Below are 27,985 nucleotides of genomic sequence, written 5' to 3'. Positions count from 1 at the left end.
ACCTGGAGTTGTGCATCCAGTTCTGGGGTTCCCAGCACGAGACAGACATGAAATCTGTTAGAGTGTGTCCAGAGAAGAGCCACAAAATTATAAGGGTGCTGGAAAACCTCCCCTGTGAAGGCAGGCTGAGAGAGCTGGGGTTGTTCAGCCTGGAGAAGAGAAGGCTCTGGGGAGATCTCACTGCAGCCTTTCAGTATATAAAGGGGGCTTATAGAAAAGACAGAAAGAGACTTTCTGATAAGGCCTGTAGTGGCAGGACAAGAGGCAGGACACGTTTTTAAACTGAGAGTAGGATATTGGGAACAAATTCTTTACTGTGAGGTGGTGAGACACTGGACCAGGTTGCCCGGAGAAGCTGTGGATGCCCCATTGCTGGAGTGTTTGAGGCTGGGTTGGATGGGGCTTGGAGCAACCAGGTCCAGTGGAAGGTGTCCCTGCCCATGGCAGAGGGGTTGGAACAAGATGATCTTTAAAGATCCCTTCCAACCCAAACCATTCTATGATTCTCTATGAAACCTCTGGTTGCTGGAAGCAGAGTCAAAACTTTTTATAACTGCTGAAGTCAGCAAGATACCCTGAGACACACACAGCACCCACAGCTGTGTGTGACCAGGGAGCCAAAAGCAAAATTTCTCCATTACTTCTACTGATTCCAGAGCTATTCGGCTTCCCTGCATAAACAATTTCTTTTCCACAACAGAATTTGCAGCAGTAAAACCCTTTTTGCTTTGACCTGCAGAGGTGTGGACATTGCCCAGGAGGTATGGGAGAGCTGGAGCCCACCCTGGGCCCCTCAGGCCACCACAGAGCTGTGTTAACACAGCACACGAGGCATTTAAAGGCATCCACTGGCCTCTTGTTTTCCAAATCAGATGCACATTTGTTTTTCTCTGAATAAAGGCAGAATAGGAGATGCTGACGTTCCTTTCAGATCAACTGTGCATTTTGAAATGGGATGAAACAGGCTTTTAGTGTCTCCTTTACATGCAACTCACTATGTGTTTTCCAAGAGCACATTTGAGTTTTTACGCTTTCTGGCAACTGTAAATTTTACTCTTGCTGACAGCAGCAGTAAATGCTTTATGCAGAACAAAATCAGCTCTGTGAAAAGTTGAACTCTGTTTTCTTGCTCCATAAAATATCTCTTGGTGCTAACGCAAACAGAAAGCTTCTTTGCTCTCAGGGAAAGGTGAGGGGAACAGAGGTGCTAGCTTCTAATATAGACTGCATTGCTACTGCTTTTAGTGGCATTTTGCTGGCAATTAAAAAAAGTGTTATTTTTCTTTGTAAAGTGTGCTGTTGCTTTACTTAAAAATAAAAATATCTAATGCACTTGTGAAATAAAAGCTGCTCACAGCAAAGCTAACACTTATGAAAATTCCATTAGATACTTTTCTGTACATCCCATATTATCTGTGTGCTTGCTTAAACTCAAGACATGATGTCACTGGTACTTTCATGTGTATGCATACGTGCTTTTCTTCACAAAACCCTCAAGCACATAGTAATGTTGGGTCCCTGCTCCCCTGCAGGTTTTTTTTTTTGGATGGAACAGGGATGGACTCCTTAGGTTTGTGAAGAAGGAGTAACACCCTTGGGAACTGATGCTACTTCAGCTGAAATCAGTTACAGATTTCTCGTAGTCTTTGTACAGGAGAAAGACATTATCCTCTCTTGGATGTGTCTGACCACTGCCATGATTACAAAGAAGTGCCCACTGATTTTGGTGAAAGCGATAGAACAGAAGGGGAGATAGTCATTGCAACACCAAAATAAGAATGAATAATAGAAGGGTCTAAATGCAGAAGATATTTATGATCACACTTCAAAAACTAGACCTTGTCTCACACCTTACATTATACTTCACCATAAATGCCTGAATATTTAAATGTATACACCTGGAACAAACCCCTTTAAGTTTTAGTTTTTTTTCTTTCGGGGCAGGAAACACTAAACAAAAGGAGGTAAAAATCATGCATACTTATTTGGCACTTCACAGGTCCAACCATAATTAATGCCCTTCATAAACATCTAATGAAAAATGAATTTATGTCACTTAGGCAAATTTATTTCTGTTTGCATTCCATCTTTCGAGATTTTTTTGGTTTCCATATTGCTGAAAGGCACAAAAAATTCTCAAATTTATTCAAGCTGTTAGAAAAGAAATGCACACAGAACATTAAGTAGTTGCTCAAATGTTGCTGAGCAGTAAAATACTATGATAAAGTGGCATCTTGCTGTGTCTCTATTACTTCTTCAGCACTAAAATTAATTTATGATCAGTCATCAATTCATTTACATGTCATTTTATGCTAAATCTATCGTTGCTGATGAATGCATATCCCTAGATCCATTAAGCTAGAGTAAAGTCTGTGCTTTATAATATGACCCTGCTAATTGTTGCATTACCATTTTTATAAGATACAAAAAGTAGCAGTTTCTTATTTTCTGAGCACATATTTAATCCATGAAACACATTCTACCTATTAAATGCAATCTGTCTAACTGCTTATAAAATAGAATCTTTTGCAATAGGTATCCCTAAGCAAATCAATATAAATATTGAGCTCTGCCATGGTAAAATATGGCTCATGAAAATGATATTGTGCAATTTCCAAGAATTATTCCATTTGTGCTCAGGCACAATGAATGTAAAACTTTTTCCATACATACAGTGATCAGTGATTTTTTTAATCAAGATCAAAACATGTCAAATAAGGGATATTCTTCCTTGCTGAGCCATTCAGCCTACAGATATTTTTATAATTTCAGATTTGTACAATTTTATTGAAAAAAAATAAATTATCCATTTGCTGTGGCACCGCTTACAAGAACATCTCTCTGTTTACGTCAGTTTGTAACCAGTTAGGTACAAGAGGGCTTGTTCTAATTTCCATGCTGGTTAATAGGTGTATCTCTCCCCTCAGTTAAAATGCACCAAGACTGAAGATACAACAACCAGCTTCACTGGTGGTGCTGTGGGAGGAGAAAATAAGGAGGGTGGAAAGAAAACCCCCAAACCATAATACTTAGATCTGAAAAAAAAAAAAAAAAAAACAATTAGCCTTGTTCTTAGTGATTTCAGTGAGAGGCAAATTAATTTCTGATACAGTCATCATATGCAATTGATTAAATCTATTAAAGCAGAATAATATAACAGACTCTTCATGATCATTCATGCCAGAACTCTGCACAGCAATTATTAAGGCAAACATTAAACATAAACAAAAGAAAATACGTATTTCAATGTGTCTCTGAAAGCCAAAACCAACTCTAAATAATTGTGAATTAAAAGTCGAGTGAGCAAAAGTTTTACCACTGTTTTCCAGTTCTTTCTTTCATTTCTTTTTCTTTCCTTTTTTTTTTTTTTTTAAAGCAGAATCAGTGACTAAGTGTCCTAACAAACTGGGAACGGAGAAAAAATTTGGCTTTAATTTCGTATTCCATCCCACAAACATTCAAATCCAAACCTCCCTCCCCGAGTTCTCTCTGCCATATCTGGAGGATGTTAAGATACAGTCACTGTGCACTCCTCCTTTCTTTGCACTTTGTTATACACGTCAACATTATGTCTCTGCCACCTGCAAAGAGAAAAGCTTAATAGTGCAGATTAAATCCTTGTCTGCATCTTCAGCTAGCTGTAACTAAAACTCAAGGGCCTGGAAGACAACTTGACTTTTAAACAGTTTAAAAGAGCAACACTGTGGTGACAGAGGAATTTAGTAGTTTGTGCTTTGGCTCACGCAGTGCCAGGGTTTCCCCTCAGAGAATCCCACATTTTGGCACTCAGTGAAATCCTGGGTCTCAGCTCAGCCAGGGAGAACAAAGCACCACTTCAATCCAAGAGCATGCGAACAGTACAGGGTGAGGAAACTCGCCCTGCTCCCTGTACAGCAACTCTATTTGAGGGAAGTCTGGACCAAGGGATGTCAGTATAGATTTGTCACAAACACCGAACTCACAAGGCACTTCAAAATGAACAGAAATATTGCTTCATCTGGGTCAGATATCCTCATTTGCCTCCATTTTCAATATAATTATCCTCATTTGCCTCCATTTTTCAATATATTTAGAGAACTGAAGACATGGTCTATAAAGTCCTAGGAAAATGCTGGTTTAAGTAGCCAAAGGCTCTGTGAAAAGAAGTAGCTTATATATTCTCAGTGCAATAAAACAATTTAGTTGTTCTACAGTATTTTAAAAGCAATCAAATTGAAGAATGAGAAACAGCTTGGAAACAATGAAAGCAATTTGCTATACCCTCATTAACACCAGTAAACACAGCCTGGAAGAGTTAACAGAAAGAGATAAACAAAAATTAAGATTCTCTTTCGGAAAAAAAAAAATAAGTATAATAAGCAGTTTCCTTCCATTCCTTAAAAAAAAACAAACCCAAAAAAACCCCACAACAACAAGCCCAAAGCAAACCCTCCTAAAAATCAAGGTTTTACCCATGTAGTAAATGAGGAAAACAGAAGCAGTTTTGTTATTTGTATATTTTGCCATTTTACAGATCATTTAGACTAACACTCTGGGTGTATTTTGGTAAGGCTACAGTTCCCTAATTGTTTTAAGTCAATCTAAACACTGGCTGTATGCTGTAGGGGCAGTCTATCATTCTGCTTCCCTCCCAGCTGCACTTTCCCTTCCTGCAGAGCCAGCACACACCTTGCCATGCGGTGAACCAGATCAAGGAACAGATCCAGCTAGTAATTAAACAGGCAAAGGAAAAGGCAAAAGGAAACCCTTAATTTTCACCTGGATGAGGCCACATCAAGATAGTGGTGGTGATGAGTGGGAGTGCATTAAATCAACGTGAGTACACTCCCAGTCTACATAATCAGGTTCTGCCCAATTTCGTCTAAAATAGCACAGCAGGAAGTTTTTAACACTCCAATAATTACACTTTTAAAACTCCAATAATCCAACAAGATTTATAAATATCATAAGAAATTTGAAGGTTATTCATAAAAGGTTAAATTGTAATAAGCACAAAAGTCTACAAGTTGGAGCAGGAATATAGCTATTCCTCATTTGCTCTAGGTAGGGTGGTCCAAAATATCAGGTGAAGATGCAAATGTGAAATCATTTTCTGATTTACAGATACATAAACATTGGCATATTAATATAATGAAAATGAAAAATACATACAAACCTAATTTTTTAAATTTATTGCTGTATTACCACTGCAAAATTCTTACTGCTTTCCTAATGGAAAGACTTCTAAGCCATTAGTGAAATATGCAAAAATATGCAGAATTATAGCCCGAAGGAGATTACGCTGGAAATTCAAGCAAAGTGACTTAACATACTCATGCACTAATAAGTTAACCTTCTCAATTCAGGGATTTAAACTTTAACTCTATGGCCTTCAGTTGAATCTGGATTTCAAATCACAGCAGCAGAGATACAGTTCTTAAATCTTAATTAGATTGGTAAGCAGTCTGGCCCAAGGGTGAAGGAAAACCAGGAAAGTGGGATTAAGCTACACACTGTTTCATTCAGCAAGGGAAAAGGAAGAAAATTTATAGGTATTGATGCTCCATCACTGTCATGTTTGCCCAGTGTTTTCAGAACAGCAATTTTTACATGAGGGCGCAAAATCCTTGGAATTTCAGAGGTCCAGAACAATGAGATGGAATTCAGGGGCAATAGGGTAGTAAGTTGTACTGAACAAGTCTCCCTTAAGGTACAATTAACAATCAGTATTTGTCTGCTGAGATCAAAGACTGAAGCAGCACCCATGAGCTCTGGACACTGGGACATTTGGGACATTCGGGTCTTTAGTACACCTGCACATTATGGACACAATATATTATAGAGAGGCCCAAGTTCAACATAAAGGGAAATACACTGATGCTTAAAAAAAGGACTTTGTGTATTTGAAAACCAAATGTCTTTCACTGCATTTCTCCAACAGGCATTTTACTCATTCAGACCCTGTGCATTAGTTTAGAACAGCTTTCTAGATCCCCTTTGATGATGTTGGAGCTTTCCAAGGCATGCAAAGGGCAAGAAGCAGTAAGGCAAGGAGGGTCAGAATAATTAAATAGCTTTACTGAAAGGGAACAATTACTAAATTCAGCAACGCAAAGTGAGTTTAAAATACGCATTTTCCTACATAAATGTTATATTTACTCTAGAAATAAATGTTGTGGTGATCTAACTACACTTACTCTGAAGTCTTTAACTTCCTTGTGTTCATCTGGGAAAGCATTTTCCCAGCCAAATATCTAAAAGTGCTTTAAGATAACATTTTTATGCTGCTTCTGATTTATGAAATATATATTCCTAAGCTGAGGTCTCCCCCCTCCTTTTTATGTAACTGCCTTGCTTCTCCAGTAGAATGAACTTTTCATGAAAGCTAGGATATAATTGAGTTTTCTTTCAAGTCTTTAAAGCTTTTTAAAATTCATGAATTTTCTTATCATTTTGCAGCAAAGCAAACTATTCCCAAATCCTTCTTTAACTTTAGTGTTTAGTATTAACACATTTTAAACGTTGCAGAAATAGAGTGGAATAAATTTTCACTTAGAAAGGATTTGACTGATGATGTATTTTGCTGTTTAGGAACAAGTTGGTGTCACTGTTAACTGTGTTTGGTTACCTGTCACAGAGCTGTCTAGATTGTCCATACTGGAGCCTGGAGTATGCTCTAGACCTCTTAGTGGCCTACTGATTTCTACAGTTTCTTCTTCAATATCATCCTCATCGTCATCCTCATCTGGAACATCTGTTTCCAAATCTGAAATAAGGTTTCCAGATACATATCCTAGGGGTGGAACGGGAGCCTGAGGAGGTTGTGTATTGCTTTGGATGTGCCTACACAAACAAACAGACAGGAAAATTATCAGAACGGATGAGCCTTTGTACTCCACAGTCAACAAAATAAAAGCCTTTCAACAGGTCCTGAAGTAGATTTACAAAATGTGCTTGTTAGGTTAAACTCAAGAAAAGACAGTTCAGTTATTCACCACAGCTTCTAATACCAGAGCACCTGCACACTTTCCAGTCTTAAATATACTTCTCCTCCTCTAGGACGGGGAAGGTCAGCACTGTCCTTTTACAGATGAAGAGTGATATACACAGAGGCTCCATAAATCAGGTAGGAAATCCGTGGAAAAGCACAGTCCTGAATCCCAGCCTAGCATACAAGCATCTCACACGATATTCCACCTTGCAAATCACACACTGAACCAAACTTTAATTTCACTCCTTCCGCCTAAACAGACACAGTGCCCTGAAGCAGAAGTCACCCTAAAGAGGAGGAAATGGCCAGCAGGACAGGAGAAATTTTCAAGTCCAGTGAACACATTATCAGTGAGGCCTTTTCATTTCGCTTTATTCCAAGTAGTTTAATTGATTTAATTGCAGCAGTATTAGGGCATGCATGTGTGAAATTACTGTATGCAGCAGTCACAAATAAAAAAAAAGGAAAACAAAGATAAAAAAAACACCCACAGGATAGCTAAATGGCCAAAGGCAAGCATGGGATTTGGAGTCTCATTTGCCTGGTCTCTGAGAGGATACAGAGGAGAACACCATCAGCTTTAAAAGCAGCATTCCCCACAGCACAACAGGTATACCACAAGCTGTGCCAGGGGGCCCAGGTACGACTGACCTTGGCATAAGAGCATGTACCACGCTTAAAAGTGCTAACTTAGGCACGTAGGAATCCTTGGGTAACTGTATGTGAGGTGCCATGGCCTGATTTGAAACGGCAGCACTCTGGATGGGACCCAGGATTCTGCTGCTCTCTTGCTTGGACATCAGTATAACAGAAAAAAATTACAGCTGCCACATGTTAGGTTCTGAGCTCTACTATATTTTCAATGAAAACTTTGTGCTGTATTATTGCCTACACTCAATGAGTACAGTAATTTTCTTTATTCATTGAGCTTTCTTCCACTCCCCCTCTCCCATAATGTAAATCTATCAGATAGGAGAATGTCACAGTAAATCTTATGCACCACTGGAATCAACTTCCACCTGTTTGTAGGGTTTAACTTATAGCTTATTCTGAACCTTATTTGCAGAGCAAATGCTTCCTTTTTGATATACAACCCCCTCCTGATTAGCAGTTCTTGAATGCTTTTCTTCCTGGACACCAGGTTCTTAGCTATGCAGTGTTCAAAACACTGTGCTAAAGGGCACCACCATCTAACTAATCCTCAATAAACAGTGTGATTAGCTCCCAATCAAGCAAAATGCTTAAGTATATGCTTAATGTTAAGCTTGTGATAGAACAATTGAAGTCAATTTCTCATGTACTTGTAGTTAAGCATATACTTAAGTGATTTGCTGGATCAAGGCCATAATGATTATGTACTTTTCCAGTAATCTCTAATGTGCTCTTTCTTAAATTCCTAGTTGTCTGTTCTCTATATTTCTCTGTTGTTACTCCCACGGTAACCTATTTGACAGGTCTCATCTTTCTGCTTTGCCTCCCCCTCTCTCTACACTGGACAGGTTAACTTTGTAAAAAGAAAACTAAGAAATCTCCCTTCCCAGGTAAAACAACAGAGGACTTTCTACTGACTTTAAGCAGCATGATACATGTCCAGTCAAACAATATAAAAGCATTAAACAATTCCATTGCATAAAAATCCCTTGTATTTGCAACCCTCAATACTTGCTCTAATACCTATAAGGTCTCAGTATGAAAAAAAGGTATCTCCTTGATTTTTTTTCCCCCCTAGAGTTTCAGGCTCAATTACTGTGACCTTACCCAAGAGCAACATTAAAATCTGTATATTCCTAAGCACATTATGAAAGTTCCCAATCAATTTTCACTTCTCCAAAGAGGGAGCAAGACCTTTCTTGTCAGCTGCAAAAGGCTTTGCTACAGTGTCCTACTCCACTATCAGCGCCTGGACTGGAACCCCAGGTTTGTAGGGCATAGAAAGGGTAACAGCTGCAAAATGCAGCAGCGAGTGACTGTGCTGACAGGGTGTGCATCTGTGTGCTGGCTCAGAAGTCAGCTACCTTCCATAGGCCAGGTCTAGCTGCTGCCTGGGATTTGGGCTGTCCCACAGGCAGGCCGGGGTCCGTGCTTGGCAGCGAGGCGCTGCAGCGGGACCAAAGTACCCTGTTGATTGAGTGCAGATTGCAGACAAGCCTCGAGGCCTCCACGGTGTCCAGGGAAAACAGCTGGCTTTGATTTGGCACCGCCTGCCTACCTGCCTGCTCTATTTACGGGAGCTCAAGCTGAATAACTTTGTGGCTTTATTTACCAGCGAAGAAAGGCTGCTCCTCTGCTGGCACTGTGCCACTCCGTAAGTAGCTCTGCTCCTCTCCTCTGAGATTCGCAGGCTTTGTCTGGGTAGAAAAGTTGTAAAAGGACAACTGCTGCTTAGGGAACATCCAGGAAGCAACTGACCTTCACCGTATCCCCAGCCTGGCGCACTTGACAAGTTCTTTTTTCAGTCCCTGAAGAGATTGCTTCTGTTTGTTTTGCAGGGGAAATGTTACTGTGGTATTTGCTTGCTCTTCCTTTAAATAGGCATAAAGCACTCTAAAACACCAGATCCATTTGGTAAATACTAACAACTTTCTTCCAGCTATTTCTGGGTTTTTCCTATGAATCAGAAATTCTCATGGTATTTCAAACTACGGTCAGAGATGCAAATGCTCCATTCTCATGTGACAGCATGTAAAAGCTGCTCTAGTGCTATTTCAAGTAACTATCATTATTTTTAATGATTTTCAGGAGTTAGAATCTCATTATTTTTGAAAATCCTAAAAAATTCATATCTTTTGCTAGCCTGAAAGAGAGTACTCTTGACTGTATAAAAGCTGTCAGTAGGTGGGTGCTAACTACTTTGTTGAGCATATGTAAAATTTCAGAGAAATATTGTTTTTACATGTTTTTAGACAAGATTTAACTTATTACCAAGCATTATGATTTAAAAAGCACCCACTAACGCTTAAGGCCTTCACACTCTAGGCACAGTTTTACTATTTCTTCTTCCACTTTACTTCTTTGGAAATATTATTGAAATGTTGTTAAACGCAGCCAATATTTATGTCATAGAGGAATAAATTATGCTTGCATTTCCCAGATCACGAGTGGCCCCCTCAAACATTTACCATGTCTGCTTTGCTATATCAAACTGGTAAGCCCTTGTTAATTCATCAAGGTGAGCCTGAAGCATTGGCTGCATCTCCTCTCGTGGGGAAGGCGTGAGGGTTGCAGTCGACTGTTGCCCAAAGGAGATGGCAGGTGATGAAGCTACTCCTCGGACAGGAGGTGTGGGAACACGATCATCATCTTCTTCAAGCTCATCCTCCATGCCCTGATGTAGGTAGGTCTGAACTGGCAAAGGCGGACACCAACCATCACTGTCATATCTAAAATGAAAACCAAATGAACTTAGTGTATATCAAAACTCATCTCTGCCACACAGCCGAGGGTGTAAAGGGCATACAGGATTTCTGCTATAGCTATAACCCTCACACTCAGTGGAAGTTTTTAACATTTAATGAAAACAGGGTCATAATTGCTTAAATTGTCCTTACTGAGTCAGTTTAATTTTTCCCACATCAGCTAAGCAGCTCGAACAAGAAGCACAACAAAAAAATTACTGACCCGTTATTGCATTTGTTAATGGTGATTAGATAATGTTACACCACAATCAACAACAACAATGAACTAACTCGCTTCCAGGATCATTAATCTAGGAGAGTGCATGAAGATTGACCTAGACGTGAAAACAGCAGCATTCTTAAAAGGTAGAGCAAGCCTTATATAGTTGCACTTATGCACTTATTCCATCCTCCCCTTTGTCTATAAATTTACTCTTTGTTTCTATTTTGAAGCTACACTTTCCTCCTAAGTGCTAGTCTTCCCACACTGCAAATATGTATCTCCTATGATGTGTAATATATTCATGTCACAGCAGTGCTGACCCTAAGCATATGCTATGTCACAGCACCAGCTGATAAGGTACATCTGCCAGCACCCCACTTCCTAACCAATCTGTACTGGGACTCACCTAGACACTGCTGCATTTCTGAACACTTTCATCACATCTGCCCAAAGTAAGTTAAAAGATAAAACAACTACCAGTATTGTTGAACATCAAATTCTTCTCTTTTCATATATTAGGGGTATTCTCATAGGTGTTTGTGGTTTGATTTTTGCCTTATACCAAGGCTGTAAGGGGTGATACTATATCCGATCATGGCTAGAAACAGAAGCTTTATATTTTATTATCACTTCTTATGTAAGCTTCACCAGCAAGTCAATCCCTTTCAGTCTTTGTACTCATCACAGGACCTTTCAATTCAGTGATGTATTTCAGTATCATCTCCGGATCCTGTCACTTAGAGACACCAGCATCACTCAAGGAGTATAGGCCTAAGTGACTATGGTCATTCCCAGTGCATTATCTCCCCAGAGTAACTCCCTAATCTGAATACAACTTCAGTTGTGCACAGCTCTGCTGACGATCACACCACGCCAGTCTCAACTGTCTACTACTCCCATCTTCAAAACACCCAGTCAGTCAGCATTCCCTTGAGCATCGGCACACATTTCTTCTTAACTCTCAGTCTATTCCAAAATAACTCAGGATAGACATTTTTTTTTTTTTTTCCAAAGGCAACCAGACAACCAAAAGCTCTCACAGCTCCTTCACTGTCAAACCATCTCACACTCTAAAGGCCATTTCCCAAGCATCATCTACTAAGTCACTTTATCTTCTTTCCACCTTCAAGGACTGCTGACAAGGTCCTTTTTTTCTGCAATGCAGGCAGGCAATGCATTGTGTTACACAGCTAATTTCTCAAACCAGTTTAAGAATACTCCTTAAGGCTTCTGATTCAGAAGGAAGGAATTGCCAATTTCCCCGAGAAAAATGAATTACTGCCAATTTTCTCAAGTGTGAAGCCAGGTTATAACAATGCTGGGAACACGGAGATGAAGAAGTTTCAAAACCTGTATTATGAACAAACATTTACTTTAAGCAAAACCCACAGATTTCTAAAATTAAATGGACTATCTTTTCCTTATTCAGATTCTATTTAAAAGCACAGATTCTAGATAGCTTAAGCAACCTCACCTAACCATCCAAAAGTCTGTGGAAGACATATTTGGTAATTAACACTGATATTACTTTAAAATTGTATGTCAGTATAACAATATATAGATACACAAAGACATGTACATGTACAGAGGTGAAAACAAAGGCTAGATCTTAACCCTGGGCATTTAGGAGCTTTTCAGTGATTGATCATTACCATTTTCATAACACAGAGACTTAAGAAAATGTTACATGATACATATTCATCCTTAGCAGACAATTAAGATATGGCCAGCTGTTATTTCTCTTTCCTAGCAATACTCACTCATGACATTTGCACCCCAGGCTGAAGGGACCATCCTAACTCATGCTGCTAAAAATGTACAGTGCAACAGCTCTCTCACTTACTTTTGCTCTCTCAACCTCATGCTTTGGTATAACGTCTTCTTTAAAAGGGACAGGGCAAAAAGATACTCCCTAGTGACTTCCCAATGATGAATAAATGAGCTTTGGAAGTGCTCGCCTTTTGACCCTACTTGCTTCAAATCCCCAAATGTTCAGCTTGATAGTAAAAAGATTTCTCACTAAAAAGACTTCTTAGTGAAAAGATTCTGCACAAGTATCGTATCTTTACCCAAATTTTGTTTGAAATGGAAAGCAGCCTAAGCCTGAAGCTCAGGACATTGAGGTTCAAGGTCTGAGGTACAAGAACCCTTGCCTTCATATTGTAAGATGTCCAAAAAGCCACAGGTTCTAACCTGCATTTAGAGAAGGAAAAAAAAAAAAAGCCTGCAAGAAAAAGCTAGCAAACTTAAGAAACTACACAGTAGTTACCTCACATAAATGATTTGTATTGGTCACACCCATGTCCTTTCTGATTTTCTGAGTAAATCCAATGTGCTGAAAATGCAACTTTTTTCAAGTATGCTTATTAAAATCTAAGCACCTTAACTATGTTAGAGATCTCTGGCTGTAATTCCATTAATTGAGTCTCTATTAAGTTCTGGTTAACAAACATGACTCTCTATGCTTCTAATAACTTTTGTTATAATACTTTTATTTAGTATTCTCAACACTTTTATCCTATAGCAATCTTTTGCTACTAAAAAACTTGATTAATTACACTGATAGATTTTTTTTTCCTTCAAGATAAAAAATAAAGGTGATGGATAATGGGCACATTCCATAACAACTGTGTTTCATTACACACACAGTTGCAATAAAGGATGCTTCCCTCCCTAGACCTCACCAGAAAAGATTTTTTTGATGTGAAAGGTAATATTTTCTTAACTTCTTCTAATGACAGAAAACAAGTCTCAAATATATTGACATCCAGCAGCTAATATTCCCTTCTAAAGTGCAATCAATAGCAAGAAATAGCCGAATAAAAATATGCAGGCTGCTTTTACTGGAGTTGGCTCAAGAACATGCATAGTATCAGTGAAAAATCAAAATAGATGATAATGACTAAATAATGAGCATTTCCTTACTGTCAAGTTTAGATAAAATCAAGCAAAAGCATCTACTCTGCATGTAATTAATTCTAACATTAAAACACATTGAACTTGTCACAGATAGAGTACATCAAAACAAATCAAGACAAACAAAACAGTTTAAAAAATGCGTTGTTGTTTTGGGGGTTTTTTTACCCACTATGTCCACATTAAAGGCAACGTAAAGGACCACAGTCCACGATTCATTCCATTTTAGCATGTTGAAAACCATGGAAACAAGATCAACCCCTGAATACAGAATAACCATTAGTACTGGATACATCCTGAGAAAGTATGGACATTGCAGATCCATTCTTCAACACAGGTGGCTGCAAATTACAGCTTCAGACTGATACTGGAAGTCTAATCTTCAGATTTTTGTGTGGTTGGTAAAATGCATATTACAAGGTCAAGGTACAACCACTGTTAATGAGGCACTGCAAAAACCAGAGGAGAGTAATTCAGAAGATAATCAGAAGAAAAACTAAGTCTGAATTGTTGTGAAAGTGGAAGGCTGGTGATTACCTTATCCTTAAATAACCAATGTTGTCTTGGTGACCAACATCATTCCTTCCAGTTAAATTACAGATACTCTATGCAACTGAGGAGTCAAGCCCTGTGTCACAAAGGAATTTTTTACAAGGTATTTCCATTTACCTTTTATGCTATGTCACTGTTCTGAAAGACAATCTAAGTTTTTTGCCTTCTATAGCATAATTGTTTCAGTGAAATGGCTGCAAATGTGTTCTAAGGGTGTAAACTGATAAAGACAAGTATTATCTGGTAAAACCATTTAAAATTTATTTTCGTCTTTTATAACAGAATACAGAACACCATGATTATATGCACTTCTTGCCTTGAGATTTAAACAACACTTACAATCAGTAAGGATATTAATTTTCCCTTATATTTGCTTTGCAATTCTAACACAAATAGAGTCTGAACGGGTCATAATTTTAAAAAGAATTCCACTGACTAACACAGTCAGTTGTTATTCATTTAAGAGTTAAAGAACTTGGTATAAACTCAAATAATATTTTCATTATAAAACTAGTAATGATCAATGCTTCAGGCTTACAAAAGAGACAACACTTGAAATATTTTTAGTCAGTAAAGCTATTACATTGTTCTTTTAAAACATGTTTCATCCTTAGGAAATACTGGTTGATCCATATATTTAAACAGGCAGAAATTTGTCCCTGACAGAACAATTATTCTCAAAGGCTCCAATAGAACTGACCACAGTAAACTATTTTTCTGTATACTCTGATTTTCCTCCAGAGTTTGATAACCTGGTATGTCATGTAATTACACGTTATAAAAAGCATTCTATAATTGTTGTCTGAGCAGAAAATGTCTCTTTCCTCTCCCCCAGTGCTTCTTGTGTGATTATGTGTCCTTGAGAACAAGTTTAAGCTATACAAAAAAAAGTGGAAGGTTCTAGAAACTTAAGGGTTGTTTAAACGGCAACAACAAAAAGCCCATAATTAGCATGCCTTCCTCAACCGTGAAATTTCTTCTAAAAGCTGATGAGAACATTATTATCCATTGGCTGATCTTCAAAAAATAATCCAATTTGGTGGAGTTTGTTGTTTTTTTTTTTTTTGTTCTGTTGGCTCTAATATTTTTAAACATCAAAGCAGTGAAGAAATACAAAGAGCCAGATTATGTCATCCTTACTCACTTCTAGTCCCATCAGCTGCATGCAGTCCCAACAGAATTCAATTAAGCTACCTGTGAAGTGAGATACTTCTCAGCATGAGAAAGCAGTGAAGCCCTACATGATGACAAAGCAAGGTCACTTTTGTTTCCACCTTCAGTCACTCTCCAGAGAAGCTATTCAAACATTTCTCCTCCACAGCCTCGAATAAGTCTACAGGATAAGGCGCTATTTTACCTTTTTTTTTTTAAATGAAAGAGAATAATATTGTCACTTAGCAAAATTTAAAAAATAATAAGAAAAAAGGCCCCATCTCTGCAAATCACAGGTTTTTCTTCAAAAGAAAAAAAAAAATTACCCTGCTTCTTGCTGATCCACCCCATAGTGTTCCAGCTCTGTGCCTGGAAGTGGCTGCACAGGAGGGGGTGGGAGGGGAACACTGGCCCAGTTCGACCCATTACTTTTCTGGGGTTTGGCAGTATTTTTGTTTTTCTTCTTTTTCCCTCCTTTGCCACCTGCAAATCCAAAAAGAAAAATAAAATGTTAGAGATGTAATGTGGGGAAAAAAAGCTAGCTATTTACATTTCTTTGAAAGAATTCTGATTCCAGATGGCATGCCCCAAAAAAGAAGACGTATTTATATCTCAGCAGAATCAGCACCAACGTGCTAATGCTGTCACAAGGTTATAAGTAATAATAGAATGGAATGGAAAAATATTCTGAATATTTGCTGAAAATCACTTCTTTTTAAAACTCTGTACATTTGCACCACAGTAGTGCACAAACGAGGAAAGACATGTCTTTCTGTATCAGAAATATATTTCCTGATATTATTCATGTGTTCTTTATGACTTCTTGAATTCACTCCTAGATAAAAATATAATAAAACATAGCAAATTATTTCAAATGTCAGAATCCAGTGTGACTATAACACAGTTTTGCATAATCACTTCCTGTGGAAAACATAGAGGTTAAGGACACCATCTAAAAAAATTGTCATTAGACTCAATATCTTTCAGCCAGAATGACAAGAGTAACTTGTCAAAACAAAATAAACATGTTTTTTTCAAAAGATCAGGAAGTCACGTGCAATTTCACAGGATTCAAATATATTTTGCCACTATGAAGAAGAGGTATAACTCTAATGGATGAGGCTGGCAAAAATGAAGAGAGCAATTCATTTTGTGTAAGCCCTTTGCTCTTCTCTTATTGTCCTTGTAACCACTTCTCCAGTTGAGACACTTCCATTTATGGGAAACTGATCCTGTAGAGAAAGCTCTCATCCCACTTGCTTTGCTTCTTTTATTTTGCTGAGATTTCTTTTTCTTGTTAGGAATTCACTAAGAGGAAGAACAACACAACATTTTGAATCCCTTGACTGCTTGGAGAACCATCTATTTTTTGCTGTTTTGTTGCAGCTTTCAGACTCTTTGGACTGTTGAGGGGAGGAAGGGTTTGTCACATGCCTTTTCTCTGGGGTACCCAGCTGGCCATCACTCATTCCTTTCCTGTTTGAGAGAGCACAGTCTAATCCATCCTACCCACTGACGTCTCTTGTTGATTTATAAGGATCAGTTAAAAAAAAAAAAAAAAAGTAAAAATGAATCAATGAATCAAAAAAAGCTGCAACTGACTCATCAGGTGTGCACTGGCAGGCACCATCCTCTTTCCCATGGCTCTAGATCTAGGCACAGAGGAAAACAGAAGGAGGTGCAATTCTAGCAACAGAGACAAGCACATGTCATGGGATTTTTTGCTGGACAGCAACTTTCTTCTGTTACCTCCAAATGTCAGCTGGATGAAAACAGGAAAGAATAGAGAGGGAAGAAAAAGGTGATTCTGTGACTCTGAAATAGCCATCTCCTTTTACCTCCGGTTGTGCCTGCTAGTAAGGCTTCTAATTGGCCTGACTGCACATGGCAAACAAGACTTTCCTTTCCAGTACTCAATTCCAGATCAGAGCTCTTCCTTCTTTTTCTTGGAGGGACATACAGTAAATTCCAGCCAAGATCCTGTCATTCACCATGTGCAAACTGAGCCGATATTCCCTCTATTAGGACACAAGACAGGCTCTTCCCTCCTTTTGTAGCCTGGCAGAGAGGGAAGCTTTCTTGAAAAGGGAAGGAACATTTCAACTGCTGAAAAGAAACCCCAGTGATGGTGGAGATAAAGGAACAAACACATGGACCTTCTGGAGGGAAAATGAAGCTTTCAAAGCACAGGTAAGGCAAAAAGTGGATACAGAAACAGGGTCACAGAACAGTGTAAAGGAAGTAGGTTAACTTAAATTTGTGGGATGTGGGGAAAATTTGGAAAAGTCAGCAGAAGTAGAGTTAAAGCAGGAGGGGTTGCTTTAGGAGAAAGGCACATGAGTGTGTGTGTGTTGCAGGAGGATTTAAACAAGGAATACTCAGAGAAGGGAAATGCAGAGAACAACTACAGAGATCAGTGAGGTGGTGAGGAAGATTTTGGAAGTGTATCATCTTGATAACGCCGGGAGACTAGTACAGTAGAGGCTGGATGTGTGGGGTGCTAATACGGAATCACTTGGATTTGGGGGGTTTCAGAGCAAAAGGTTAAAGATAATGGAGTTGTTAGAAAGAGTGAAGCAGAGAGATAAGAAACTATTTAGATTAAGGAAAGAAAGAAGGGAACTCCAAGGTCATTATTGGTAGGGAAAGCAGCCTATGCTGTATAGTTGGGCAGATTTCTCTTCTGTCCCCACAGGCAGAGTAACTCCACTGTCAGACTAGTGGAACAGACACCTAATACATAATGCCTGATGTGTGTTTGAAAACTGATGCACCAGAGCCTTGTTTCCCCATAGCAATGATGCTTGATGTTTCAATGCCTCCTCACACTGAAATTCAATTATATTGTTTAAATCTCTAGATGAATCAGGTCCTGAAAAAAGAATTTGCCAGTTGGGCTGATGATCATAGCACTGATATACCTGGGAGCTGTGCGAAGTACAGCTACAAAATTTCCCTGCCTCATAAAGCATTTGAGTTTTTTAGCTATTTTCCATTCCACAGTGGGGTAGGATTTCTCATGATATTCATTTAAGAGAGACAGAAACTTAGTCAGAATAATAAGTAGTACTTAAAGTACTAACCAAGGAAGTGAGAGAACAAGTCCCTGCTTACTCTGATGGGGACTACTTAACCAAAGCTGGTCTCTGACTCCAGTGATGCTTTAATTATCAGACTATTTGAAGGTCTCCCCCAGTTTCTTGTGTATTACAGACATAATTATCCTGTATCAAAGGCATAATTACTGGGCAAGGGAGAGCAAAATGCTGACTCTGCTGTCCAATAATCTGACACTCCTCTGAGCATTGGGGCATCCAGGCATTGAGCTGCCTTGGTCACAACAGAAATGCCCTGGCAGAAAGACTGAGCTGAAGTTTCCTCGTGTCCTCAGAAGATTTATTTCAAACTGATAAACACTATGCAAAATATGTTTCACTTGAAATATTTGATAAAAACCCAGCTTTTGATTAAGTGGCATTTTCCAATGAAACTTCATATTTTCTGAGAAAATTCTTAGGCATCCGTAGCTGTCAACATATCTAAAGTGTGATCCTGCCCTCTGATAACTGCCACATATGTACCTCAGCACATCAATTTCTGCATTTGCATGCAGCCTGGGGAGCAAGCTGATTTCCTAAGCTACTTGCCAATACATCTCACATACAAGGAACAAGAACCTTTCTTGCAGCACTGTATGAACCTCGCTCCCAGACACCTCTCTGTCAATGCCATAAGCCTATTTTTCAGTCTCACTCAAATCAGCTCATACTCCCCCTTGAGAACACAAGACTTGCAAACACATTTGGCTATTTGAGTTATGGGCCAGTGATTATAGGCTTCTAATCTCAAGATTCAATTTGAATAGTCATTTAAATTGACATAAAGAAGTAATTTCTAGGTTTGGTTTGTTAGTGTTACGATTGCTCCAGCCTGTAGTGGAAATTCAAAAGGCTATGGATATGGAATGAATATCAAGGTTAAGTCCCTTCAGCTCTCTCATATTTCAGTTAAGTGAATTCAGAGGTTTTCTTTTTAATTACTGCCTTTTCAGTTTTTGTTTTTAAATAAATAAAAAAAAGACAGTTATACATAACATAAGCAACAAGTAAGCAAATTAAAGAAATCAAGAAAAAGGTGTGTTCAAATATAATACACAACCACATGTACCACAATCATTTTCATCTGATGAAAATGCATCATGTTTCTAATAGAACATGCAGCACACACAAAATTTACATCCTGTTTGTATGCAAGCTTGGCACAATTTGTTGAAACCCCAGTCATTGTTCAGGGCCCTACAATTATTTCTAAGCTGCTTCGCTGAAGAACAGCATCTAGAAACAGCTCATGAGAGTGGGGGATCTCTTAACCATTCAATATAAATATTACTCTCCTCATGATGTTCCACGTAGTGCGACCTATAAACTGAGGATGGATGCAGAAACACATTTGTTCCACGAACTGTGCTGTCAGGGAAAGGATGTGACAAGGCAAGGCTGGCAATTGTGCCGACAAGCCCCAGCTGGGAGGAATCTCCGTGGCGAGCCGCTCGCCAACACCCCTCCGTCCCTCACTCCCCTGCCCACGGCGGTGGAACCAACCTGAGAGGCTGCCACTCCTTTCGGAGCTGTTGTGGGAGCTGGTGGTGCTGAAATCCTGTGACTGGTTGTGTGGCAATCTATTAGCCAGTCCCTCAGCCACCCGGTAGTCAGGGATGTAAAGCAAGGCTAAGGGTTAAACGGCAAAGGTCACAGTGGCATCGTGGGATTAGTCGACAGCACAAGCACATGCGACACATGCAGTTAGCAAGTCAACAGCAGATGTGGTGGGGTGGCAGTTTTAACTGACCTATTTTCAAAGGTACACCTACCCTAGCCTAATGGAAGGCAGATGGCTTGGTGATTAGCACAGGACAAGGAGGAATAAAAGCACAGGACGATGTACTTCGTGATTGTATGACATTCAGCAGGCATGTTAGCATTAGTTAAGGTAAACATGAACAGCGTCTCACATAACTAAAAAGAATTTTCTAATTCATGCACAGATGATACAGTACAAAGCCAAGGTCTCTGGAAAATAAGAGCTGTAATTACCATTGTTGCCTTTGCCTTGGTCTGGGAGAGAGTAACCAAATCCCATCAGGTCATTCTTTTGCTGAATTGAGCTTTTCCACTGAGGATCAGGTAAATCGACAGCCAACTCATGGATGCTGTTGGAATGCAGTATCTGGGTGGTGGCATATGGTGTGGCTTGCGTTATTTGGCTGGAACTGTTGTAACTAGTTTTCGTGGTGAAGTCGATGCTGCTGTAAATGGCTCCATCAGAAAGCATAGTAGCGGTTTTATCTCCTTGCCCTGGCACTGGTGGCAGCACATCTGTGGTGAACACAGGAGAATGAAACAAATCATTGATGCACAGGAAGCCTGAAAGTATCAAGGTTTAAGATGAGAAATAAATGTGTCATTTTGCACGTTTGCATTTCAGCTGAGACAGGTCCACGAGCCAACGAAGGGAAGATGATGTACAACCATCGCCAAGCTATCAGCATCTGTGACAGGCCTACCACTTGTCCTTCACGTCTCACTGCCTAAAACCATCGTTTTTTGTTTTTTTTCCCCTCCATACCTTCAGCTTGAAAGCGAAGTTTGGAATATTTCTCTCCTAAAGAATGTTTTCAATTGTTCACTCTATGTCAGAACCAATGAAACTGTCTGGGCTTCAGGGAAATGATGAAAGGAGAGAATTTACAAATCACGGAGGGAACTTTCTGAGAAAATGTGTAGAAAAACTCTTGCATGGATGCCAAAGCTCTGAAAGTAATTTTTTAAGGGCATCACCTTGATTTCCTTGAAGTTTTGTGCATCAGCTTATCTAATTCTCTTTTTGACATTAGCTAGTACATTTCTCCTTTTCCACAAAGAAAAACATGACAAGACCAAGTTGTTCCTGATATGTGAAAGAAAATCTGTTATTCTGAAGGGATTTAAGTGATCAGTCCCTGAAATGGCAAAGCAGTGTTGATAATGGAGAACAACTTGTTCAAATACTCCAGTACATTTACCTGAAAAACAGTACAACACATTTAACTAAAAATCTGTTGACTTTTTTTACATTTTTTGAATCATCACACAGTGCAGTTTAATCAGATAGATTGGCAATCTCTCTCCTTACTAAACAGTGAAGTGACCTTTGCTGGTGGAATACTGTATCTAGAAACTGAGACTACTGATGTGTGAAGAATCTAATGATGACTGGCATGATGTTCCAAGGAGAACCACAGCTCAGCAGATAATCCTCTTCCTTCTCTCTCTCAGAGGTCAATATATCAAACAGTACTATTTTTACCATTTATTTAGTCTCTGAAAAGTTGAATCAGTTCTGGAATGTACTTGTTAAAAACAAAACTTAAAAATCATCATTTATATTCCAGTTTCTTTCTACAGCCAGATGGCAGATATGGATTCCAACTGTTAGATCACACTTGAGATAATTCACACTCCTATAGTGAGGAGGTTCAGGTCCCATTCTAGGGATCACAGCCAATTTGTATACACCTTGAACCCCAGAAAGAAAAGATGATTCTTGCACCTACACGAGGGTTTAGGCTCAGTTTCAGACTCAGATGGGGTTTTGTGAAAGCTCAAGGAGTACTGTTCTCTCACAGTCTCAAAGACTTATCCAGCAATGAGCTGTGACAGCATTGTCTCCTCCCATTGTCTTGGTTTGTTCTGTTGTGGTTTGTTTTGTTTTTGTTTTTGTTTTTTTTTTTCCCTAGGATGAACATTTGGATCACAAACTATTTTCTATTACATTTATGTGTGCAACAATGAACATTTTTATATGGACCCTAATAACATCTTCAGTCTCAGGGCAACAACATAATACTAACAATAAATACAGCAATAACAAGTGCTCAGCAGAGACACTGCAGAAACAGAGATTAAATTTGTGTCTATCAGCATGATCTGCTTTTGCAGACAACAGGGAAATGGACACAATCAAGTATTTAAAAGATCTTAATTGTATTAACTTATAACTGCAGACAAATTTTAAGTGCAAAAAAATTACAATTAGTGCAAACTACAGCTCATATTTCAAAATCAGGTTTATTACTATCTATCTGCACACATGCAATGTGCTTTCTAGGGGCTGTACACAAACAGAAAAGCATCCATGTCCAAATACAGTATGAGATGTGAGAGACAAATGCAGTCCCATCTTTCTTTCATTTCATCCACAGTATGAAGATTTTTCCTTTCCACAATTGGTTTCGTCAAACTATAATGGCTTGAAGTTTGGTAAATAAATTCTGTTGTTGATGTATAAAGTGAAGCAAATCCAGCTCAACCTGTCTGTGTTGGATTTGCAGACTCAGGGAAGTAAAAACGATCAAAATGCTCATCTCTCAAGTACTCAGACATACATCTGTCTTTTAGAGCACATTTCTGGCAACTGAAGAGGTATCATCTCTATTACAGTCATTTTAAAATGGAGAACTACACATAGCACACACTTGAAAGGAAAGTTGCATAGCTCTCCACCAGCCAAGAACTTTCAGTCATTCTTACAAAAAAGCTGAGGTTCTCCAGACATTCTGGGAATTTTCAGTACCACCACGGATTAGTTTTTTGACCTCGATGAGATGTATGCATTAAGCACTCAAAGAGCTATTAAATTGCCATTTTACAAAGTGCCACAATCACCCAGTAAAAGTCAAGTGTGATTTTCCCACCAAGTTGTCACAGCGGAAAACCCCACACTGTACATTTCAGACCAAAGACGAACACGCATTTCCCACTGGATGCTTTCCCCAAAACTCTCCAGAATCCAACTTGTTTTGTAATTCCTGAGATGAATGAAATAGCACCGAAGTACTTCTGGAGGGAAGCTCTTTGTTGCTGCCTCAGGAGATGCAGTGCCATTCTGTGGCCTGACATGACTCCAGCTCTAACCTGTGCTTGCCACTCACAGCCTTGCTCTCACGTGTCTGTCTGGGACACAGCATGGATCTCACTCTTCAGGGCAATGTTAAAACTGTTTGCCTCAGCTTCTGACTTGCCAGTGATGGATTCAGTGCCACCTTACTGTTTTTAAAATGCATACAGACCTTTTATATTATCATAGATCTTTTTACCAGTGCGAGTTCTATCTATAATTTTAATGTTCTATCTATAACTTTAATGTTCTATCTATACATGTTGAAAGACATCTGACTTTTTAGTCCATCCTTAATGCAGAAGCATCCAATCTCAACTACTGAAACAGATAGGGATAAGAGGTCCCAAACCAGCCAGAATAAAATTGTGAGCTCAACTGTGAAGATCACGGGTGAAATTAAGCTGCTGAATTTCAAAATGCAACTGTTTTATCTCTTGCACAAATTTGGACCTATGCCTCATCCACACTGAGGCCAAAAACTTAAAAACATGCTTCCAATTTCTGTCATGTAGAGCCAAATGCTAAAAGAAAATGGTAATTTTTCTGTATTATGTGAGCTTAAGAAAAGATGGAAAAGTACTGAAGGGTTTTATTTTCAAGATATTTGCAACAAAGAACCTGGCAGATATTCAGTTGCCTTCTAAATATTATCAAAAGTTTTGCTTACTTTTAAATAGCTTTGTATGACAAGAGCTTTACAACATTTTTATATGGAATATAAATCTGGTGTGTTTTGCTGTAATTTGAAGTCACAGTAGTCAAACCACAGGCAAGAGATTTTGCATGGGAATGTATAACTGACATGAGGGATGATTTTCAGAAACAGGTTCTGGTACAGTTCAAAACGGAGTTCTTTTCACATTTATCAATTTGATGGGTTTATGTATTTTTTTTTTTTTTACATTTTAATGCATTTTTGATATATAAAGTTGTCTTGATTTTTGTTAACCTATTCATGTCTTAAAGATATTTATATGCTCATTTACATTAGGAAGTCTTGTTCTGAACACCACCATGCAGAACTAGCTCTGTTATCACAGAAACCAAGGGGCTAACTGGGAGATGTGAATACTACCGTGACTTTTAAAATTCTCATTCTCAAAATTCCCATTTGAGTAAAATGTTTGAAAGAAAACAACCCCTCTAAAGATTCCCCATCATAATAATGAATCATCAGGGAGCCCCTGGTGGTCTAGTGGTTAAGGACACGGCGCTGTCACCGCCGAGGCCCGGGTTCGATTCCCGGTCAGGGCCCCTCCCCGGGCAGATGGAGCTCGTTAGCCCTGTAAGGCAATCCATCTACGTCCTGAGGACCTTGCTGCCACCGTCCAAGCGTGCTTGGCCCCGGCAGATGAACCTCAGGATTAAAGGGTGGGCTCAGTTCCGCGCACACTGTGTCTTACCTAAAAAATCCAATGCGCAGGCTGGAAGGTGTAAAGACCTTCCCCGGTTCTTTGTTCGCGAAGACTGGCCATTAATAAATCATCACCTCATCTCCCCAAAAGTCCTCCCTCAATTCAAAATGGAAGCAAACCCCTAAAAAAACCTAAATAGTTCCCTTTTCTATATTTTTTCCTCCAAAGAGAAGGCAAATTGGTGAAGAGTGGAGACCTTTGAGCCCTTCTTCATGGATTATGCTTGAGACTGAGAGCAGGCCCTCAGTAGGAAGAGGATGGGTAAGGTGACAGCAACAACGTTCTTCTGTTCTGCTGAAGGAACATCCTTCCTGCATCCCCCAGGTTTTCCTCTGCCTTTATGGATATATTTTATCCCTGGCTATATTGCCCTGCCCAACAGATTGCTTATCTCCACACAAAGGGGAATGAGCTTGAGTAACAAACACATTCCTCTTTAGATCATAAGCAGACCCTGTCTCACCACTGTGGGGTAAATTATAAACCAGACCTAGCTTTTAAAAGAAGTAAAAAGCAACAAAGCAAAACTACCAATTTGAAGTACATTTTCAGTCAAATCTAGAATCACACATAGATCTATAATGATAAAAATATTACACAGTATTTATCATAAATGGTAACTAATGGGAGCCTACTGCATGCTATATTGGTGACTTAATAAAAGGGAACCTACCTCCACGACCAAAATTGCCAAGATCATTGGGTCCACTAGTGCTGTTGTTTACTGGCAGACTTGTGGCAGGCCAGGAGTCTGCAAGCCAAGGATAACTGGGGTCACTTGCATTCAACAGACCTGGTCGACTGAAGCAGAATAAGAAAAAAGAGATATACATACAAATATATACAAATATATTTAAAATTACAACATCTCTGAGACAACTAGTGATCAAACAAGTCATATCACTGTTCTCCTAACTCCACAGGTAACTAACAATTTAGAGGACTTTAATTTATTTCAATTTAAAACTGTGTAGCCTTGCATGATTTAAAGACCTTGAGCAGTTAATTAAGGTTATATACAAATCAACTTTGTCAGTAGAAGTGGGACGAGGCCTCCGTCGTGACTCTGCCAGAATCCAAATGAACTCCGTTGTCTGTGTGAAACAGGAGTTAGGCAGCACCATCACGGGATCCTACAACACGGCTGCATGATAAATTACCACCTCAAGGGAGCCATCACTCAAACTGATTGCTCCATATCAGCCATTTCCAGGACTTTGGGCTACTATTTCTTCCTTCCCTTGCATCCCAAATGCCCGCCTGTCATCTATAGGCTGGTAACTCTTTCTTTGAGCACTCTTGGATGGTTTAGAGGCAAACAGGTTTGAGTAGAATTAATGGAAAGTCCACAGCTATCTCTATCTGCCACTACTGCACGGCTTTTATATCCCTGTAATTCCCAGCTTTGAGAGCAGTATTAAACAGCGAGCGTGGTGAAAGAGAAGGCACCCTCAGACCATGAGGTGCTGTATCTCTCTCACCCCAGGATAAACAGAAATTTAGCAAGGCAGGTGGATTGTTTGTATTTGTATTTCACAGGGAAAACAAACAATTTCCTGCAGACACCCCCCTCCCCCCTTTCCCCAAATGAAAACAAAAAGCCATCCACAGTTCTGCAGCTTTTCTAGGTTATTAAAGCACTCATGAAGTTGGAGCAACATCTCCGATCATTGTACATTATAGACCCCTGCCTGGAACAATCCCTAAGAGAAACATCAGTTTCCATGGAAACGACAATAAGAAGGCCCAGCCACGTTCTCGCCACATCTACTGGCTCTCATTAGGCCTAATCTCTTTTTGCTAAAATATTGATTAAACAGGAGATTGGAAGTTATTACCAGGGCCTAATTACAATCTCCATATTGGCAAAGGGAAAATAGATGAGGATATATGGGCCTGTTATCAGCTTTTATCAATTTCAATTGAGTAGCCAAAGTTGTGGAATCCAGTCCTATCAATCTACAGCCTATTCATCATCCATGAATCATTTATTTCATGATCGATTAAGTGTAATTGTTCACTCACAGCAATTTAGGGGGAGCCAATAAGGAGTCTTAAACAACAGCAACTTCATTTGCTAATGTCTAATTAATGCAATAAACATCCTGGTAACAAATGAACACATTCTTTGTGATATTTATTACTCATTTCTTCCAGGGCATCTGGGAGATATGAAACATCTGGGCTTGATTCCTACAAAGTGCACAACAGATAGGTCATTAAACCCTGCGGTAAGCTACTTAACTCCTCTGATGTTGCCAGTCTTCCCAATAATCTGTAATGACCCGAGTGCATCACCTACAGCATGGTTCAGATCCCTACTTTTAAAAATAAATACAATGGAAAGACCTTTATACAAAGAAACATACCTTCCATTGCTCATTAGTCCTCCATCTCCTCTTTGGAAAGTGACTGTGTTTTGGTTGGGAGAAAACAAAACAAACAAACATACACACACACAAGCACACACATATAAGACAGGGAAAAATCAATTAGTGATAATTAAAAGTAACAATTCAAACCACTCAGCGTCCAAGATAGGAGGCTTCTTGGCATCATCACATAATAAAGCACAGAAATTATAGGAACAGGATCAGGCACATCAGGGTTACAGTTTGTTTAGGATTTCACTGCACGCTACTGACTGACACCAACTTGCTCTGTAGCTTGCAAGGCAAACCAGCCATCTGGGCAAAAGGCCTGGATTTACCACGGGCCCCTTCATATGACTTTGCCTTGCAAGACTGAGCCATGTGATGGAATTGTTTCTTGGCATGCTTTTGCCTCAGTACATAATGACATTGCACCAGTGAGTTAATAACATCATGTCCTAATGCAGTCATATAATGTCACCACACAAATATGCCATTTCCCAGGACAAACAGTCCTGGGAAAGAGGTGGCAGCTCTATTACAGCTGAAGGGATGGAAAAAATCATACAGCTGCACCATTTCCATCAGAAGGACAGTTTAGGAACTAGCAGCCACACATAAATGCATACATGCCAGTGTCACTGGGAAGAAAAAGTGTTTCCAGTCTTCCACCCATGGGGGATGCCAAGGACATAATCAGAGGGAGGCAATTGTTTCTATGTCTCCATTCACGGGTGTTTGACAAAAACCAGCCTCTCCCTTATCTATCTTATTAACAGGATTACATTTCAGGGCAATATAGGTAAACCCACATTACTGGTGAGGTGCTAATTGACAATATTGGATGCTCCTTTTTGAAGCACTGGCAAATATTCTGAACCAAGGCCAATAGACTACTCTGGTCCTCAGTGGCAATATCCCATTATTTATTGTCAAGCATAGATAAGGCAGACTATTAAATTATATCAGTGTCCTGGACAGTTGCATCCTTACGGGTCTCTGACAAGATGAGGGTTTGAATTTCAGAGAGGAATGGAAAAGTCTGTGGTCAG

General features: G+C 39.3%; 1 protein-coding gene across 1 annotated transcript in view; it reads right to left on the bottom strand.

Annotated features, from left to right (window-relative positions):
* The window catches only part of ROBO2 (roundabout guidance receptor 2), a 148,432-nt gene that overhangs the window by 23,558 nt on the left and 96,889 nt on the right, over positions 1 to 27,985 (bottom strand). The window contains exons 19-25 of the mRNA XM_027902214.1: positions 26,931 to 26,973; positions 25,235 to 25,362; positions 20,302 to 20,583; positions 19,810 to 19,935; positions 15,535 to 15,691; positions 10,090 to 10,350; positions 6,608 to 6,822 (exon numbers count right to left, since the gene is read on the bottom strand). Coding sequence (XP_027758015.1) covers positions 6,608 to 6,822; positions 10,090 to 10,350; positions 15,535 to 15,691; positions 19,810 to 19,935; positions 20,302 to 20,583; positions 25,235 to 25,362; positions 26,931 to 26,973 — 1,212 coding nt within the window. The remainder of the gene's footprint in view (positions 1 to 6,607; positions 6,823 to 10,089; positions 10,351 to 15,534; positions 15,692 to 19,809; positions 19,936 to 20,301; positions 20,584 to 25,234; positions 25,363 to 26,930; positions 26,974 to 27,985) is intronic.

The sequence above is a fragment of the Empidonax traillii genome, unplaced genomic scaffold (assembly GCF_003031625.1).
Source record: "Empidonax traillii isolate 1590-97213 ecotype Southwest subspecies unplaced genomic scaffold, ASM303162v1 scaffold852:size265239, whole genome shotgun sequence".
NCBI lineage: Eukaryota > Metazoa > Chordata > Aves > Passeriformes > Tyrannidae > Empidonax > Empidonax traillii.
This window is presented reverse-complemented; position numbering and strand designations above follow the sequence as displayed.